The 17,685-nt window shown below is 48.9% G+C and overlaps 1 protein-coding gene across 3 annotated transcripts in view; it reads left to right on the top strand.

The window, feature by feature from the left end:
* LOC132520436 (inhibitor of carbonic anhydrase) overlaps nt 1-17,685 on the top strand; it is a 40,056-nt gene that overhangs the window by 17,120 nt on the left and 5,251 nt on the right. For 2 of the 3 annotated variants that reach the window (XM_060149183.1, XM_060149182.1), the window contains exons 7-13: nt 1,158-1,336; nt 2,667-2,838; nt 3,746-3,894; nt 5,926-6,016; nt 7,176-7,232; nt 10,127-10,282; nt 13,418-13,559. In XM_060149183.1, coding sequence (XP_060005166.1) covers nt 1,158-1,336; nt 2,667-2,838; nt 3,746-3,894; nt 5,926-6,016; nt 7,176-7,232; nt 10,127-10,282; nt 13,418-13,559 — 946 coding nt within the window. The remainder of the gene's footprint in view (nt 1-1,157; nt 1,337-2,666; nt 2,839-3,745; nt 3,895-5,925; nt 6,017-7,175; nt 7,233-10,126; nt 10,283-13,417; nt 13,560-17,685) is intronic. The other variant, XM_060149184.1, reaches the window with a different exon arrangement.

Raw genomic sequence — 17,685 nt, 5'->3', positions numbered from 1 at the left:
ATTATCACACACTGACCTGGTTTGCTAGCATTTTGGCAATTCATGTGTATCTTATCATCAATAATTTTAATTAGTGGTGTCATCTATGGGTTTTGTCTCCCAGAGTCAAGTTGTTCCCGATAGCCGTTATTGTTATTTCCTCTGGCTGCTCAAGTTGGCACAGTTAGGCCAATGGGTAGCATCTTCTAACGCTCACCCTGGAGAACTGAAAACATCCTCACTTTCTGAAAACAACCAATTGTCCGAGACCATCCCAATTTCCCTTTGCTGAAAGTCACATGTCCACTATTATATAAGATCCCTCATTGTCTTTTAAGCAGAAGTTTCTGAGTTTCATTGTCCTAGCTTGGCGCTGTGTCAGCCATAGACTAACTCAGACTTTGATGAGTTCCCTTAACCCTCTTAGCCTCAGTCTCCTCATCTCTAGAATAGGATAATCTGGATAATCTACCAGCCTCCCCCAGTTGTTATGAGGATTAAACGAGACAGAGCATGGAGAGCCTTCAGGTCAGTCTTTGGTGTGCTGTGAGCTCTCAGAAAACATTTGCTGTCACCATCCTTGTTAGCAGAGCCTTGGGCTGAGCGTGCCTCCCAGCCCTCCCTGGGTTTCTCTGCAGTGAGAACGTGTCATTTCATCTCCTGAGGGCTCAGCATCCTCACCTGTATAAAATGTATTTGGAAAAGATTCTCTTTTAGTCCTCCTCAGGCTGTTAAAAAATGATTAAAGAAGACAGTTTAGGTGATACAAACTTCAACACTTCTTGAAGTGGGCAGTCTCCATTCAGAGAACTGCAAAATAGGGCAGAAGGCAGGAAGCTTTGATAGGATAAAGAACAACTAAGAGAAAAACAGATAATATCTGATTGGCTGGGGCCACATTGCCAAGGGTGAGAAGGAAGAAGGAAGGAAGTATAGACCCAGAGTTGGCTTGGCGCTGGGGGCCTGGCTGACTGGATAGACTGCGTTTCTGGTCAGGCAGAACATGTACAGGCACAGGAAGTTATCTAAGGTTCAGTGGCATCCCAGGCAGGAGCGGCTCCATCTTGGGCTTAGAAAGTTATTTCAACAAATCCCCAAACAATCTGGGATACAGGGAGGGGCAGGGACCACACCTCCTTCTCTGCCTGCCGTCGGCTCACGTGGGCTTCCCTCCACAGAGAACCTGGCTGACAAGGCTGACAGGGACGAGTATGAGCTGCTCTGCAGGGACAACACACGGGGGCCTGTGGACGAGTACGAGAGGTGCCACCTGGCCCGGGTCCCTTCCCACGCTGTCGTGGCACGAAGCATGGGCGGCAAGGAGGACTTGATCTGGGAGCTTCTCAACCTGGCCCAGGTAGCCCCACTCACCATTCTCCCCTCCTGCGTAGGGGTCCCTGCTTGGATTTGGGGTGCTCTCGTTGACTCCCTTCTAGCCACTGTGGAAGTCGTGGGTGTCCAGCACAGCGGGAACCATGCCACATGTCCTCCGCTTCACTGATAAGAACTCGGTCTGGATATGTGATGGGCAGCAGTGGCCATAAACCTCCCTCCCTTGGCATCATCAACGCCATGGGCCAAAGACTGCACAGAAGCCCCTTGTTGCCCCAATTTATTCTTCTCAGTTGTAAAGAGGTCCTCAGGCTACAATGCAGGTGCCGTTCCTCCATGAGGTGCTCCCCTCTTATCCCATTGGTGGGGACCCCTCAGCGGCAGGTTCCCGGCTGTGAGCATTCTGTGTCCTGCGCTGGCGGCCCTCTCTCCCAGCCCGCCCTCATCCGGTCACCTGTCCCATCTCTGTCAGCACCCTCTGCTCAGCACTGGGTGGTCAGAGATGAACTAGACACAGACCTGCCCTTGGGTCACTCACAGACAACTGTGGAAGATACGGTGAGCTCATTATACACACAGATAATCACCAGAGGTCACAACCTTGGGGACATGGATTATGCACTTTGAAGGGACTGACTTGCAGGGCGTATCTGGAAAGGTTCCTGGGCCCCGGGGTAAGCTGTGGGCACCCCAAGGAAATGTGGGGTTTGCCAGAGAAGGCAACATGCAGAGCCACTGCAAAAGCAAAAAGCAGACAGACGTCGCAAAGAGCGTGTGGGTAGGTGTTACCGTCAGCTACCATCAGGAATGGCTTTGGGCCAGTCAGTGGGAGTTATACGCAATGGGCCCTTCGCTTTTTGGGGGGGCCAGAAAGAGGAAGGGACTGCTTGAAGGCCTTCAGTGGCAGGCTTGGGGTGGCAGACGCGCCCAGGACTTCTGATCTCCAGGCTTGATGGTCCTGGATCAGCACCCGCTCCAGGATGAAGCCCACCGGAGCCACTTGGGGCAATCAGATGGCCAGCAACAAGGCCACCATCACTGGCTGCCCCATGGGAATGCAGCATAGGAGAGGGACAGCTGCCTGGCCCATGGTGACCATTACCCTTTATGCAGACCTGGGGGCAGCCCCTGGCAGTCTCCCTGAGGCCCACAAAGTAGACAAGCTGGGATTTGCTGGAGAAGATTTGAGAACCCCATGAGCCACAGGGACTTTGGAGGGCCTTGGCATGGTCTTTACTCTCAGGCACTCATATTTCTCTCGCTCTCTGCTCTCCTTGTCTGGTTTGGGGTTTGTTTTTCCTTTACTTCCTTATGCTAGCCTCCTTTCTTCACTGTTTCTTTTATCCTTTGAACAGGAAAATTTTGGAAAAGACAAGTCAGCAGAATTCCAGCTCTTCGGCTCTCCTCATGGAAAGGACCTGCTGTTTACGGACGCCGCCCTTGGGTTTTTAAGAGTCCCACCTAAGATGGACGCCAAGCTATACCTGGGATATGAGTATTTTTCTGCCATCCAGCATCTAATGAGTGGTGTGTAAGGTCCTGCGGGGGGACCTGGAGAGCTTGGACATGGGGCAGGGTGTGGCCATGGAGGTCTTCCTGGTGCCCACAAGCCTCACCTCACCCAACCTTCACTGGGCTGCAGGGCCCAAGGGAACTACCACCTGCATTGGGTTCATGCAAGGATTTTCTGCTGATCTGGGGAAAAGGCCTGAATTAGGGGGTCACAAAAGGCTTTGAAAGACCTTCAGATTACAGGCAACTTGAAGTAATGATGGTCCTGGCTCCCTTGTGTGAACCAGGGTTGCCCCACCCTGCAGTAGGTCTGTTTGACAGGGAAAATAGCCCATCCCAAACTGCAGTGGGAACACAGCCTCTGCCACCACCGGGAGCACAGCTAGAATTTCAGAGGGTTTTAATCCAGTGCCTGCTTTCCCTTGGATCCCCATGGTTTATTTCTTCCTTCCTTCCTTCTTTCCTTTTTTTTCCCCCCCTTCATTTAGTTAACTAGTAGTTATGGAGCATCTACCAAAGCCACTGAGATTGATGTGGGCGTCAGAGCAAGCAGGCTCACCCAGAACAAATGACACTGGCTTCCAACTAGGGGATGCTCCCTCGATGGGAGAACCCCATCCTGGAAGAGAAAACCCCAGAAGGCCCTGAGCCAGGCTGGTGCTCAGAGAGGCCTCCCCTGGGGTGGTGACGTCTGAGTAGGGGAGGTCAGGAGGGTGCTGGCTCTGCCTTCATTGCTCTTTCTGGGAACCGAGTTCACCATTTCTCCTGGGAGGTGATAGGCAGCAATGAGCGGTGACATGGGCATGAGACACTGCTGCCAACTCTGCTGTTGGGCAGCCGCTCGTAAGACAGTGGCGCTAACCGCCCCCCTCCCCTCCCCCATCTGGGGGCTTCCTTTGGATCCCTGGCTCTTCTCCACCAGACCTAGGGACAGAAGACCCCCAGAGGGTGATGTGGTGCGCAGTGGGCCAACACGAGAAGGCCAAGTGTGACGAGTGGAGTGCCCTGAGCGGTGGCATCTTGAAGTGCACCGCGGAGGAGACCACCGAGGGCTGCATCGCCGCCGTCGCGGTAAGGAGGGCCCCGTTCCTGCAGTTGGGCTCTGACACTCAGACACGCAGCGCTTCTGCAGTCTGGCGGTGAAGCCCCCTTCCCAGATGTCTTCCCATCAGCTGTGAGGCTGAGACGCACCTGTTACGTGCTGCCTTCCCCCACCCCCCACCCCCAACTCTCCAAAGCCACACCCTGCTGCTCCCACAGGCCCCTCCCGCTCGGGGGCCGGCGGAAACACAGAGCAGCCCAGGACCCAGACTGCTTAGGAGCTCAGCTCTGGAGCCCAGGGAGCTCTGAGGGGTCCTGCCTAGGAAGCTGGGTGACACCCCAGGGTGTGGTCAGGACCCCTGTGGATTGGGAAAGCAAATCAACCTTTTCAGTTCTCTGGACAGGTTCAGGTTTTTTTCTGGGGATAAAATTATTACATGCTGGAAGAGAAATGAAAAATAAATGATATCATTTACAACTTCATAACTTAGAAATCAGCACCACATAATTTCTGAGTTATGATGTTGTGTTGGTATCAACCGTCCATTTTCTCTATGAGCAGACAATATTTTTGAGATTAGAAAAAAATTTATAAATGAAAGATTGAAAAAATGACAAGCGTAGGAGACTACAATTTTTCTTAAGAAAGAAGATCTAATTTTGGTAAACGTCCCTGGGACCAATGTCTAAGATTAAAGTCTTGCTATTTATACAGTCTCCTAAATTTGTCAATTATAAGAATTAAATGAATTTGAGCACTTGTAACATTGCCTGGCATATAATAAGCAGTCTATAAATGTTAACAGTTGTTATTATGATTTCAATTCTTGAGCACAATTGGTGCACTTTTTAGGTAATGAAGTATTCATTTAAAATGTTCTTAATGGCTGCATAATAGTCCACCAAATATTTATTCAACCAATCTCTAAATGTCTATATCTGAATGATTTCCAAATCCTTTGCTGTTATAAATAATATAGGATTGAACATTTTTGTTCTATACCCATCAATATTTCTAAGTATATCTTTAATATTAATGACAGTGAATATGTCTGGAGTTACTTACTATGTGCCATGCATATGTATGAGCTCTTAACTTGTATTAACTCATTTATTCCTCATGATGAGCCTATGAGGTAGATTTTTCACCCATTTTGTGGATGAAAAAAACGTACCTAGAATAGTATTTAGGGATGTGTCCTTTGGGTTAGTCAGATCCTGGAGGCTGACACATACCATAGTGGTTATGAGCAGAAGCTAAGGAATTAAACTACCTAAGTCTTAGTGACCATCTATTGGATAAATTACTTAGCTTCTCTCTGCTTCAGTTAACTAAGGTATAAAAGGGGGAGAATTATAGTACCTACCTTACTGGGTTCTGTGAGGGAGTACATGAGGAAATCATTGTAAAGTGTTTAGAAAAGGGCCTGGCACATAGTAGGGGCTTGATAAGCTTTTGCTTCTATAGTTACTACTGTTTTAAGATAGATTTCTAGAAGAGCAATTAACAGGAGAAGAGCAAAGAGTGCCTGTGTCTGTGTGTTTGTTTCTTGATGACCTCATCTATGAATATAAGTATGCATTTTTTTGTCTCTGTTGTTGGAAAAGTTCATTGATTAAAATCATAAGTTAATTATTAATGAATTATTAATTAGAGTACTAATGGGGTTATAAGAACAGAATTGAACTATGCCATACGGAAGAAAACGTGTTCCATAGAAACAGATTAGACACATACTCTGAGTATGATTGTCGAGTGAGTGACAATGGTCACAAAGAAAGTGTAGTGATGACATGTCCAGTACTCAGAACGGGGTCTCATGCGAGGGCACAGAGATGACCAGGGAGCATGACCTGGGTTGGGTGCTTGCTTCTGGGTTAACAGGCTAAAGGCATGTCCAGTTTTCTAAACCCTGTGTTTATGTTGCAGAAGCTCTGGGTCATACACCATTTGGTTTATCACAAGGACGTGTGACATTAAGCCAATGAGATGGAAACCTCTGAGGATGAGACAGGATAACAGCCTCACTGTTGTGCTATTGGTTTATTTCTTAACTTCAGAAAGGAGAGGCTGATGCCATGAGCTTGGATGGAGGCTTCATCTACACAGCGGGCAAATGTGGTCTGGTGCCTGTCCTGGCAGAGAACTACTGTAAGTGGAGGGGAGGGTCTCTGTGTTTTCTTCCTTCTGGGCTATGGACACAGAAAGGTGAGGAAATAATTTAGTTCAGTGTGGAGATAACAATAGATGTTATCTGGAGTGTAGGGAGCTAGTAGATAACATCTATCTTCCCCAGAGTCAGAACCAGTTAAGATATAGATGCGGAACTTAGGCTGAAAGAAATCAAAATAAAACCTTTATTACTGAAAGAGTGATATTGGAGGGCATGGCATAGAGCTAGCCATGGGGCTTGTCAAATTGTCCTTGAGTTAGAGTCACCCACCAATTCAGGAGGACAGGTCTGCTGGCAGACCGCATGCTGAGGGCAGAGGGAAAACACATTCTGTCATAGATGAGATCGAAACCACCCTCTCCCCATTCTCTTCAACAAAGAAAGAGCCACAGGTGCCTAGATCCTTTTGCCAAATTTACTAATCCAAAATTAGCTCACCCAAGATGCACTGGGACATTGAGGGATGGGGCCACAAGGTCGTGGTCTTTGTGGGGATCCATCCACCTGGAAAAATACAGCCAGGGGAAAAGAGGATTTCACCACTATTTGTTAAATGCCTCATCTGCTATGCAGTGAGTGAGAAACCATACGTTATCCTTCAAAACAAAACAAAACAACTCTATGAAGTAAATAGTGGTATCTCCATTTTACTAAGGCTTGGGGGAGTTGAATGATGTGTCCAAGGTAGAATAAAGACTGCAACCAGGTCTTTCTGAACCATGGGCTGGATCCTTCCCCTCCAACACAGCATGACTACAAGGATTGTCTACACAGCCCAGAGCTCTGAAGGGAAGAATGTCCGTATGCCTAGAATCACACAGCAAATCGAAAGGATCTCTGTCAAGGTCTTCAGTGGCTTCTGTTCCCCACCCCACCCCCTTCAATGAGCATCTCATTTTCTTTCTCTGTAATTCCCTGAATGTTGGGCATGTTCTGGGAGGGAACCTAATGTTCCAGTGGCAAAGGTCAGGAGAGAGGAGGTGAAATAGGACTGCAGGATCTCGCCTTGTTGATGGCCAATGATAAATTGTTTAGCAGCGTTTCTCATTTTATTCTTGACTATTGAGACTGAGAAAGTCAGGACTTGAGTAATGTGAGAATTTAATGACCTGTACCTCAATTCTTTTTTCTTTTTAGTGTCTCAAGATGGCAAAGAGCAGCTTGGGTCTAAGTGTGTGAACACACCTGTGGAAGGTGAGTCAGAATCGGTAACACTGGGGCTCAAAGGTAAAGGCCTGGGCTTCCCTGGTGGCGCAGTGGTTGAGAGTCCGCCTGCCGATGCAGGGGACACGGATTCATGCCCCGGTCCGGGAGGATCCCACATGCCGCGGAGCGGCTGGGCCCGTGAGCCATGGCCGCTGAGCCTGCGCGTCCGGAGCCTGTGTTCCGCAGCAGGAGAGGCCGCAACAGTGAGAGGCCCGCGTACCACAGAAAAAAAAAAAAAAAAAAAGATAAAGTCCTGTTGTCAGGGAGGGGGTGAGGAAAGCCTTACAAATAAACCAAAGTTAGTAGAGTTGTTTAAAAAAAAGAGAGAGAGAGAGAGAGATGACACTGCCGCAGTCCATTGTGAAGGAGCAGGTCTGTCGTGGGGCATGTCACAGTGGACAGAGGGCTCCTGCTTGGACTGCTTCTGCTCACTCTGCTCAGCAGTCCTCTAGAACATGGACATCGCTGGCCGCATCACGTAGATGGCCAAGTGAGGCTCAGGGACGGTGTGACTTGCCCAGGGCCACACAGCCAGGAAGTGGCTGCACGTGGGTTTGGGCAGAGGCGCCGCGACTGGAGCCCCCTGCCCTTCCTGACCCACCGCAGTGCTCCCTGTCACATACTGCTACCCATGTCTGCACCGGGGCAGGAGCCCGTTCCTGACATTTCTGGGGCCCAGTGGATGCCTCAGAGCGGGAGGAGGGGAGTCATAGATGCTGCTACTGAAGAGGAGGAGGATGAAGATGAAATCAGCCCTTTAGCTTTTAGTGGCTGGCTTTGAATAGCTGGGGAGTGACCTCCTCTTCAGAATAGGAGACCAGGTGACGAGTTTTCCCATCCATGTCTCCACATGGGCAGAGAGGTTCTGTGTCTGTCCCTGAGGTACCTAGTGTTGGGCATTGGCTAGAGCAGTGGTTCTCTAGGTAGTGTGGTGTCTGGACCAGCGGCATCAGTGTCGCCTGAGAACTTGTTAGATGTGAGCGTTCTTGAGTCTGACTGCAGGTTTGCTGGGGTCCGGGATGGGGCCGCTGCTCTGTGTTTTAACAAGCCCTTGGGATGATTCTGATGCATATTAAGCTTTGAAAACCATCGTGATGGAGGATCTTGAGATGAAAACAAGTGCTCACCTGGGTTTGGAATTTCTTATGAGACAGGAGAGCTGCAGGAGGTGGGCGGGCACACAAGCTTGGGGTCTTGAGGCCCTGCACCGCCCGCCCCCACAAAGGCCTCAGGGGGGCAAAGCCACTCACCCTGCGGCAGCTGCCCTTTGTTTGCAGCAGGACCCCAGCCCTGGGGTCAACTGTCCCTCTTCCCTCTGCTTTCACGGCTTTCTGTCTTCTCTGAATTGGATCTGTATCTTCAACTCTAAGGGCTGGCATTTCGTTGTTCTGATTATAAAATACGTAAAGTCAGAAAGAATTCTAATTGATTCACAAGTGATTGAAATTTCCAGGAACTGCAGTGATATACAAATGTAGGTCAATGAGGATGCTTAGAAGACGGTTCAGGGTAATGGAGAAAGTTAGATTGGAGTAGAGATGGAGAGGGGTTAATCCCAAAGCCACACACACACACACCAGATGACAATAAATAATACCATTTGTGCAGAAATTGTTACAGCTCAAGAAAGGCACTGTAACAGTATTTGGCCGCCGGAATGGCGTAATAGAACCCAGTTGGATAGGCAAGAGCTTGCAGTGGCCTCAGGAGAATCTGCTTCACCAAGAAAGGGGCTCTGGTACTGCTTCTGCATTAGCAATATGGCTGGAAACCTATCCATGTAACCTCCCCTTCCCATTCCTAACGTACAGTGTGCTCATATTAGCATTACTGTTACCATTTCACTGAGGAGAAATTTAGGATCCTAGATGCTAAGCGACTTGTCTGAGATCATTTAGTAACTGGTGAGGCAGGTCTTCCACTGCCATGTTGATTCCCAAATTTTCCAGGCATGAATATATAGATACCTCATCCACAACAGCAAGACAGGGTGTGTGTGTTGGGGGTGGTGGGAGTGGTGGTGGTGAACCACATTACCCATGATTCCAGTCTCTAAATTCAGCCTTGCAGTTTAGGCCTTACTCAACAAGCAGGATTCTGTTACACTCTACTGCAATAGGAATACATCAAGTATCAATGGTGTTCCCATAACAATCAGGAAGAAGACAAGAATGCCCACACCCACCAAAGATATTTGACATTATTTTGTAAGTGAATGCAGAAAGATAAGAAAAATATTTTAAAAATATATTGGGGAAAGGAAGAGATTAAATTGTCATTATTAGAAAATGGTATTATTGTAAACCTAGAAAATCAGAGACCTGACTTTAAAAAAGAAGTCATTAAAGCTCTTTCTTTTGGACTTCTATTCAACAGAAATATTTAAGCAGGTGCACACTCCATACAAAGCTTTATTTAGATAAGTGATTTTTCATAGGGAAAAATGGGTCACAACTTAAATGCCCACCAGTAGGGGGATTATAAAACACTGTACTTCTATACAGTGGACATAACTTAGATTCAACTAATAAATAGAATGAGACAGGCATATCTATTTCTACTGAATCAAAAAGGTATATCATTGAGGAAGAATAAAGCACTGGCAGAAAAGAATGCACTGGCAGGATTCTGTTGAAAAAGTATGAAGTGTGTGTGTGTAAATATTTGTGAGTGTATGCCTGGAGACATATCTGGAGAGCAGTAGAGTCGCTCTGTTTGGCTGAGTACCTAACAATGATGGTTACTGGGAAGATCTGCTAGAGCAAGGTGAGGGCTTCAAGCTGTTCCCCCTCCCCTGGGAGACTGGCAGGCAGCAACTCTGCAGTACATTTTGGGAGGGCTCTGGAGGTATTGAAATTGCATCCTGGTATCTCTGTTGCAAGGTTATTACGTCGTGGCAGTGGTCAAGAAGTCAGATGCTGACCTCACCTGGGATTCTCTGCGAGGCAAGAAGTCCTGCCACACTGCAGTTGGCACTTCTGCAGGCTGGAACATCCCCATGGGTTTCATATACAACAAAACTGGGTCCTGTAAATTTGGTAAGTGTGCTCTGAGCGGTGGTGCGGCAGCCCCTTCCTTGGGCCTGTGCCTGTGTAGGGGAGAAATTCAGTTCAATGAATGGCATAAGTGGATGGTGTGGACAAGGTCTGGACAGCCATGTGAGTGAGCTTCACATCTCCTTAGCAGGACTCCCCTTTCTCCTCTCCCATTGCTTCTGAGGGGAGTGGTTTGGCCCAAAGGGCAGATCTCAGGGAAATACGCTACTCTTTATGTCTTTCAAATCTGGCTCAGGGAAGAGACCTGGGTTGCAAAGCAAGAGTGGGTCATAGGGAGGCTTCCCTGGTGGCGCAGTGGTTGAGAGTCCACCTGCCAATGCAGGGGACACGGGTTCGTGCCCCGGTCTGGGAAGATCCCACGTGCCGTGGAGTGGCTGGGCCCGTGAGCCATGGCCGCTGAGCCTGCGCGTCCGGAGCCTGTGCTCTGCAACGGGAGAGGCCACAACAGTGAGAGGCCAGCGTACCGTAAAAAAAAAAAAAAAAAAAAAAAGAGTGGGATGTAGGGGTGCACATGTGATGTGTGTGTGTGTTTGTGTGTGTGTGTTTGTGTGTATGTGTTGTCTTTCCACATAAACTGAATTGGCTGCTTTCTTAATTGAAAACCTTACACCAGTAAGTTTCGAGTGCTTTAGCTTTCACTTTCACCCTCACCTCTCTTAAATTTCCGTATTAGTCGTTTCAACAACGCTCTTGCCAATACCTAAAAGGCTCCTGCTCCCCGGCTTTCCCCAGCCATCTGACAAATCCGAGCCCTGCAGGAACCCTGTCACCTGCTCTCTTGGCCCTCTGCACCTGATCAGCTGAACACAGCTGGAGAATGTCGCAGGGCAGAGCAGTTCATTCCATGGAGATGCTCCAGCTGCTGACCCCAGCGCCCCCTGCCCTGCCCTGGCGCTCACGAGTACCCCCGCTGTTCCTCTGCTCCACACCAACACTTCCCAATAATTATCCTAATGTCCTAGTTGTCCGTACACTTCCATCCCACGCTTACCTACCTATCACCCTTTCTGAGCACATGAGCTCATCTGCACCTGCAAGAGATACTTCAAACCCTCAGGAAGGTTCCCATCAACACCCCACCGCCAAAGCTGGGGGCTCCTGCTGGCTGCACCTGCTCAGCCTCCCTCTACAATGCAGCCCGTCCTCCTACCTGCACTTGGCTGTGGGCCCTGCCTCGCCCCTCCCCAGAGCTGCACCCTCAGTTACTACCTCTTCCTCTGGTATGTCCAACAATTTCTTTCAGCATGTGAACACACCCAGTGTCTTCCACCTTTAAAAACCCTCCCTCTCCCCACATTCCCCTCCAGCTCCTGCCTTCTGTTTCTCCCCTTTATGGCCAAACCTCATAAAATCATGGTCTCAGCCACTCACCCCACTCACGGCTGCACTCACTGCCCTCTGGCTCCTCCACCTGGTTCCACAGGGAGAACTCTGGTCAAAGCTACCGGGACCTCCATGTTGCTCAACTGGAAGGATGGGCTCCAGTCTGTGCTTCCATGACCTTTCCTGCTTCAGATCACCTTAAACCACCATCTCCTGGCTTTTGTGAAAACACACTGGCTTCTTTTTTCTCCTACCCCTACAAAGTCCCTTTCCCAACCTGGTTAATAAATGTTTGAGTTGCTTAAAGCAACTTTTTTCCCCACTCTAAACTCAACCCCCAAGCCCTCACATCCATGCCTATAGCCTAGATAATGATCTAAACAAACATTATACGTACAAAGCTAGGCACATAGCAAGCACTAGATAAATGTTTGCTGCTGTACGATTATTGTGTCTATATGCTGATAACTGTCAAGTTTTTGTCCCTGGCACAGATCTCTCCTTGCTCTCCAAACCTATGTATATTGAACTGCTTGTTTGACATTATCTAGTCCAGTATTTCAAAAAGTACATTAAACTCAACCTGTACAACATGGAATGCATCATCTCTGCCAATCCTGGCCCTGCTCCAGAGCTGCCTAGCTTGGTGGAGGCCCCCCACAGTCCATCCACTGGCCCCAGCTGGAAATGAGTCTGCCAGCCACCACACACCTGTCCATCACCAGTGATATCAGCTTCTCCTCCTTCCACGTAGCTCCTCCCTCCCCTTTGTGCTACTTCAAGCTGCCCTCATGTCCCCTGGACCCCTGCAGTAGCCTGCTGCCTACACCCCACATCTGTCCTGGCTCACCCTGCTGCTAGACCCCTGGCCCAACATTGTCTAAAGCCCGTCAGAGGCTCCCCATTTCTCTACAAATAAAGAACAAAATATACACAAAGGTGTAAAATATCACATGTGGTCTGGACCCTGACCCCTCCCACTCACTGGACCACTGGGTGGTCCAGGACCGATGGCCTCCATTAAGCTCTCTGTGCTGTTTGCTCCCTCCTCCAACTCCTGCCCTAGGCCTTTGCAGATGCTGCTCCCTGTCTGGAAAACTCGTCCCTTTGCCCTTCACTTGGGTAATTCCTATTCATTCTTCATCTGTCCACTTGAGGCCTCTCCCTGACTCCCAGGTATGCACCAGGTTCCTTTATCTGTAGCCGTGGAACTATGTTCTTTTTCCCAGAGCACGGTGGGGAAACACGATGACAGGGAAACATAAATTCACTGGCGTGGTTACTTGAGTCGTGACTGTCACCACAGAAACTTGGGGTCCAGGAGGACGGGGCTTGTGTGGTTTCCTCACCACAGTGCCCTGGGGCTCAGCACAGGGGTGGGCAGCTGGGCCTCTTGGGCCCCTTCCTGGCCTTTGAGTCACGATGGTAGACCTTGTAAAGATGGACAAGGGCAGTAGAGATCAGACAGCATACAGGACAGGTTCAACCACCTAGGACTTCCAATTTTGTCCACTCTCTTAGGGCTAAACCTGTGTCCACCCGTCCACACCACTGACCTGTGCCGGGACTGCTGTGATCTCAAAGACCCTTGTCCCAGCTTCAGCCAAGCCCCCTTTACTCTGCTTCAGCTGCAACCTTTTTTTTAAAAAATTCCATAAGCTTCTTGTTTCTAATCATATGGTACTAAATACCTGAGTGTGTCTTTATGTCACTCAGGCAATTTTAGGAACAAAGTCTGAGGCTTTCTTGCCAACACAGGCAGGAAGAGCTGACCTCTCGTGTCCTCCTGCGCAGATGAATTCTTCAGTCAAAGCTGTGCCCCTGGGTCTGATCCAGCGTCCAGTCTCTGTGCCCTGTGCAATGGCAGTGGCACGCCAGCCCACACGTGTGCTCCCAACAGCCACGAGGGGTACTACGGCTCGAGTGGGGCTCTCAGGCAAGTAGCATCTGTCCACCACCTTTCGCTTTGGCACCAGCCTGGTGAACTTCCTGCCCTTTCACCTCTCTCATCATCCCACCATCTGGGTGCTGCATTTAGGAGGAGCCAGAATTAGAGAACAGAACTGCAGATTCCCAGGGGCCCTGAGGACTCAAGCCCAGCCCCTTCCTGGAGCACTCTTGGGCAGAGCCAGCGGATTCAGGGCACCTGGGGAGAGGCAAGACTGATAGACACAGGTCACAACCCTGCTTCTACTTTTGATCTGTTCTTCTGTGTGATTGTGGACAAGTCACAGGATCTTTCAGAGACCCAGTTTAAGATCAAAGGAAGGACACCGGCTACATGCTTCTTACACCTGGTTGAAGAGTATTTTTAAAAACACATATTCCTGGGCTCCTCCATCCATTCAAGAAATATTTATTGAGCACCTAGTATGTGGCAGGCACTATTCTAAGTAGAGAGGTTAGAGCAACAGCAAGACACACCGTGGGGAGAGTAAGACAATAAATACTTAAAGCACAATCACTTCCTGACTGTGATAAGTGCTGGGGGTGGTGGTGGTGACCAAGGGGGGTGATATGGCAGTGACTCAGGGACAATCTTAGAAAAGGTGGTCAGGGAAGGCCTTGGGATCAGAGGGGCCATGTGAACTGAGGGTTAAATGTTGAGAGGGAATCAGGCCTGAGAAAATATGGAGAAGAGTAATCCAGGAAGAAGGAACAGCAAGGACAAAGGCTGGGGCTGGACAAAGGATGCCATATTTGAGGCCAGAGAAGACGCCAGAGTAGAGCATTGGGAGGGAGGGGATCAGGTGAGGGAGGAGGCTGGAGCTGCAGGCATTGGCTGTCTCGGTGCCTTGCAGGCCTGGCTAAGGAGGTAGAGTTAATTCTCAGTATGAAGGGCACCCTGTGGAGTTAGGGTGGTGTGGAGAACGCGTGAGCCTCTAGAAAGGAGCCTTCTATTCATCACACTGCCAGACTGCTTCGTCCCTCCCTCTCCAAAGTTTGGTCACTTTCATAAGCCGTACATAAATTACATATTTTCACAGACCCCACTACAAAAATATATGCTGAACATTAAACCTAGGCTAAAATAGTTGAACTTCTCTTTACACTGGGAAGTACATTGGTATTAGGGTCCATGGTCCCATTTTGGTATGATTACAGTAGAATCACAGAGACCTAGAATTCTGTCCTCGGAGTTCTATCCAGAACCACGGAAGTTCCAAAGTGCAGACGAGCACACGAAGAACAATCTTAGCTCTAGACATCTCATCCTGCCCGCCACCACCTGCCTGCCTTTGCACGCCTTCTAGCTTCCCGGCTCCACCATTCCTACTGACCTGAGGTCCGTTGATCCTGTTCACACCCACCCTCATGCCCTTTTCCCCCTCCGGATGCAGCATACATTCCACAGCCAACCATGAAAATTATTCCCCTGGGCACATCCTCAAATGCCGGTCATCTCTCCTGGCTGAACCTCGACCTGGGTTGGGTGCAACATTCTACTTCGGTGCCAGCGCCTCCAGGCTGACTGGCCTCCCTTTAAAGTAATGCGAACCCAGCTCAGATGAGCCAGAAGTCTCTAGTCCGTTACTACCCCACGCTCCTACAAGACCATTCCATACTCTTTCCTCTCCTCAATCCTCCAACACTTCTTCCTCCATCTGTCACACCTTTGCTTCCTATTTCACCTGAGAAAATTGAAGCAATCAAAAGAGAAACTCCACAACGTCCCACCGCCACATCTGCCGAGTGCTGGCATGTGTGCGCCCCTGGACGCTGCCCTCCCTTCTTTTACTGGGGAGGAGCGGGCCATCTCCTCGCCGAGCCCAGCCCTGCATCTGCAGCGATTGTCTCCCGCAGGCAGCCCGCTCAAGGGCGTTGCCCCAGCACTCCTCCCCCTCTTTTCTCCTGTGTTCTCACATCTTATTCTCTACAGGATCATTTCCATCAGCATACAAACATGCTGCTGTTTTCTCACCTTAAACATAAAGAAATAAGTAAAACCTCTCTTGACCTCACTTTCCTCTGCAGCAGCTTTCCATTTCTCTCCTCTTTACAACAAAATTCCCTGAAGGAGGATATTTTAATGTCCTTGCTCGGTTCACTTTCTCTCCTTTCAATCTCCCCAAAGCCTAGTTTAGGAATCTGTTCACCTCCCCCACCCCAACCAGTGGAGTTGGTTTTATTATTGTATTTAAATTATCTACAGAAAACATTCCTCCTTACTGTTGGCACGTGAGAAGACTATTCCCACCATACCTCCCCACTCCCCGCCTCCCAACCCCCTCCCCCGTATACCACCACCCACCACGCAGCTGAAACTGCACTTTTAAATTGCCAGGGACCTCTGTGTTGTTAAATAAATCCAAAGCCCAGATCACTGACACCACTGATCTCTTCCCCCACTTGCATACATTTTCTTCCCTGGCTTCAGGACCCCACACTTTCTTGGATTCCCTCCTCCCTCTCCTGTTACTGCATCTCGGCCTCTTTGCTGGCTCTACCTCATTCCCCAACCTGTACAAGTTGGCGTGCCCCAGGGCTCCAGCACTGGTCTTCTCTCTTCATGCTCAGACCTTGGTGGTTTTATCTAGTCTCGATCTATCTATATGCTGACAATTGCCAAATTTATGTTCCTGTTCAGACATCTCTTCAAAACTCCAGATGAAACTCCAAACGCATATATCCAACTGCCTCCTGGGCATGTCCACTTGGTTTCTAATCACCAGGTCAAGTTTAAATGTCCCAAGCTGACCTTTTGGAATTTACACACTCCCATCCAAACCAGTACCTCCTGAGGTCTTCGCCATCTCAGTTAAAGGTAACTCCGTTTTTCCTTTAGGAAAAAGTCAAAGCCTTGGTGTGTGATAACCGTGTCTACTCTCTCTCTCTCTCAAACCCCACGTCTGGGTCATCATCAAATCATGTTAGCTCTGCCTGCAAAGGGTAACGAGAATTGTCCTCATCGCCCATCTCCAGTGATACCACCTTGATCTAAACCACCATCATCTCTCCCTGGATTATAACCCCCAACAGATCTCCATGCATCTGTCCTATCCTCCTCCCCCACTCTCGTTGCTGTGTTGTCTCAACACAGCAATGAGAGTGATTCTGTTTAAAGCATTTCTCTGCTTAAAGCCCCCCAGTAATTTTCCATATTACTCAGAGTAAAAGTCAGGGTCCTTCTTTGACCTGTGTGGTCCCTTTGAGATCTGGGAAGGCTCTGTGTGACCTCATCTCCTACATCTTTCCTCTTGTTGTCTCTGCTTCATCTGTGATCTTGGCGTCACAGCTGTTTCTTGAAGATATCAGGCACACTCCTGCCTCAGGGCCTTTGCACTTGCTCTTACCCCCACCTGCAGTGCTCCTTCTTCTCATAGCATCATGGCTAGTTCCCTCATTTCCTTTAAGATTTCTCAGGGAAGTCTTTCCTGGCCACTCTCTGATTTTACACACATACCCTTGCCAATATTTCATATCCGCCTTTCTTGCTTTATGTTTTCTTTAGCACTTTTTACTCTCTAGAATACTATACATTTTATCTGCTGATCTTGGTTCACATCTTTTTTCTTTAATAAAGTGAATGAGGACTTTGGTTGCAAGCGAAAACACCCATATGAACCATCTTAAGGCAAGGGCATATTTTAACAGGTGCTGTGGGAGCTTTCTCCTTGTAAGGGCTGAGACCTGAGCCTCAGGAGTAGCCAAGATACTTTAAGGCGAGGGTTGCCAGGTAAAATTCAGGTCATCCAGTTAAATTAGAATTCCAGATAAATGACGAATGAATTTTTAGCACTCTGCTTCTCCTCTCTCTCTCTCTCTCTCTCTCTCTCTCTGCACATCTGCCTCATTTCTCTTTCCCCGCAGGGTGGTTTTCTCTGTTTCTCAGTCTACACAGAGGGAATGTCTGTGACCAGCAGCCCCAGCATTGTTACAGTTCTTTAGTTATAAAGAAGCAAACACAGACCATAACGTATTAGTCCCAGGTCCCAGGACATAGGATTGTCAGCCCAGTTCAGGTGAAAGTTTCCCGCTCACATAACTCATGCTGTGAAGTTGCATCGTGAAGTTCCAGCTGCCTCTGCTGTGACCAGATGGATTAAAGCAGATGGGGGGAG

This window comes from Lagenorhynchus albirostris, chromosome 5, assembly GCF_949774975.1.
Source record: "Lagenorhynchus albirostris chromosome 5, mLagAlb1.1, whole genome shotgun sequence".
Taxonomy (NCBI): Eukaryota; Metazoa; Chordata; class Mammalia; order Artiodactyla; family Delphinidae; genus Lagenorhynchus; species Lagenorhynchus albirostris.
The sequence above is the reverse complement of the archived record's forward strand: the minus strand, read 5'-3'. Positions and strand labels throughout refer to the sequence as shown.